This window comes from Canariomyces notabilis, assembly GCF_033297395.1.
Source record: "Canariomyces notabilis strain CBS 508.74 unplaced genomic scaffold N656scaffold_42, whole genome shotgun sequence".
In the NCBI taxonomy this organism is placed as follows: Eukaryota; Fungi; Ascomycota; class Sordariomycetes; order Sordariales; family Chaetomiaceae; genus Canariomyces; species Canariomyces notabilis.
Window position 1 is genome coordinate 63,082 of NW_027041864.1, and position 1,722 is coordinate 64,803.

A 1,722-nucleotide genomic window follows, 5' to 3' on the forward strand; every position below is an offset into this window, starting at 1 on the left:
TATCACTGGGTCTTTGACAACTCTGAATTCCAACATTGGCGCGATAGCCTGGACAGCAACCTGCTTTGGATCAACGGCGATCCCGGCAAGGGCAAGACAATGTTACTCTGCGGTATTATCGACAAACTGCAGAGATCGACTTTGGGAACAGGCCCTCTATTATTCTTCTTCTGCCAGGCCATCGACGAGCGGATCAACAATGCCTCCGCCATCCTACGCGGCCTCATCTACATGCTCCTCGACCAGCAGCCGTCCCTAATTCCTCACGTGCGGAAAAAGTACGAGCATGCAGGAAAAGCACTCTTCGAAGATGCGAATCGATGGGTTGCTTTATCTGAGATTTTAAAAAACATTCTGCAAGACCCAAGCCTGAAGGGCGCCTACCTAATCATCGATGCGCTCGACGAATGCATAAGCGGTCAGCGAGAACTTCTCAAATTTATTGTCGAGATGACATCTAAGGTTCCTCATGTCAAGTGGATCGTCTCCAGTCGCAACGAGCCGGACATCAAGGAAAGTCTAAAAGCCGTGGAGACAATGCTCGATCTCAAGCTAAACGAAAAGTCCGTCGCGTCTGCTGTCAGCATATATATTCAATACCAGGTAGATGAACTAGCGAAGCTAAAGGGATACGACGACAAAACAAAGCGTGCTGTTCAAAAACACTTGACCAGCAATGCAGAGAATACATTCCTCTGGGTGGCTTTGGTCTGTCAAGAACTCACGAAGTACTCAAGGTCAAGGGTTCTTACTAAGTTGAACACGTTTCCACCAGGTCTTGGTTCTCTCTACCAACGAATGATGGCTCAACTTCGCTGCTCGGACGAGGCAGATCTCTGCAAACAAGTGCTGGCTGTCCTCTGCAATACTTACCGGCCTATTACGATACAAGAGCTGACGTCGTTCATTGACATATCTGAGGACATCTATGACAATCTAGAATTCTTGACAGAGATAGTAGGACTCTGCGGCTCTTTTCTGACCATTCGAGAATCCACTATCTATTTCGTGCATCAATCGGCAAAGGAGTTTCTGTTGAAAGACGCAGTGGACGAGATTTTCCCTTCTGGTGTGGCACTCTTACACTACGATATCTTCTCTCAGTCGCTACATGTCATGTCCACGGCCTTACGACACGACATGTACGGCCTGGCTACCCCCGGATTTCCCATCGAAAATGTCAACCAGCCTAACCTTGACTCGTTAGCAGCCGCACACTATGCTTGCGTCTACTGGGTTGATCATCTCTACGATTGGCAGTCGAGCAAGAATACCAATCACCCAGATGTTTTCCGGGATGGCGGTGTCATCGATGACTTTCTGAGGCAGCACTATCTCCACTGGCTTGAAGCTCTCTCACTTTGCAGGAGCATGTCGCAGGGGGTGTTGTCAATGGCGAAGCTAGAGAGCATTCTTCAGGTTGGTTCTACCTGCTGATATTTATCTTTTCACTTAGCGCTTCTAACATCACTTAGCAAAAGAACGTTGCATCACAATTACCAAGGCTGGTTTATGACATGCGCCGATTTGTTCAATACTGCAGTCAGCTAGTTGAAAACTATCCACTTCAGGTATACGCTTCAGCACTTGCGTTCAGCCCTGCCAGAAGCATGACACGAAATCTGTACAAGAGGGAAATGAGGTGGAGGTGGATTACTGCCGGGCCGGTTGTAGAAGAAGATTGGAATGCATGCACACAGACGCTCGAGGGGCATAGCGGTT

The 1,722-nt window shown here is 48.3% G+C and overlaps 1 protein-coding gene across 1 annotated transcript in view; it reads left to right on the top strand.

Annotated features, from left to right (window-relative positions):
* Positions 1-99: 99 nt before the first annotated feature.
* The window catches only part of N656DRAFT_802646 (uncharacterized protein), a gene marked incomplete at both ends in the record, with an annotated part of 1,929 nt that continues 306 nt past the window's right edge, over positions 100-1,722 (top strand). The window contains one exon of the mRNA XM_064818267.1: positions 100-1,419. Within this exon, the coding sequence (XP_064665031.1) occupies positions 100-1,419 (1,320 nt within the window). The remainder of the gene's footprint in view (positions 1,420-1,722) is intronic.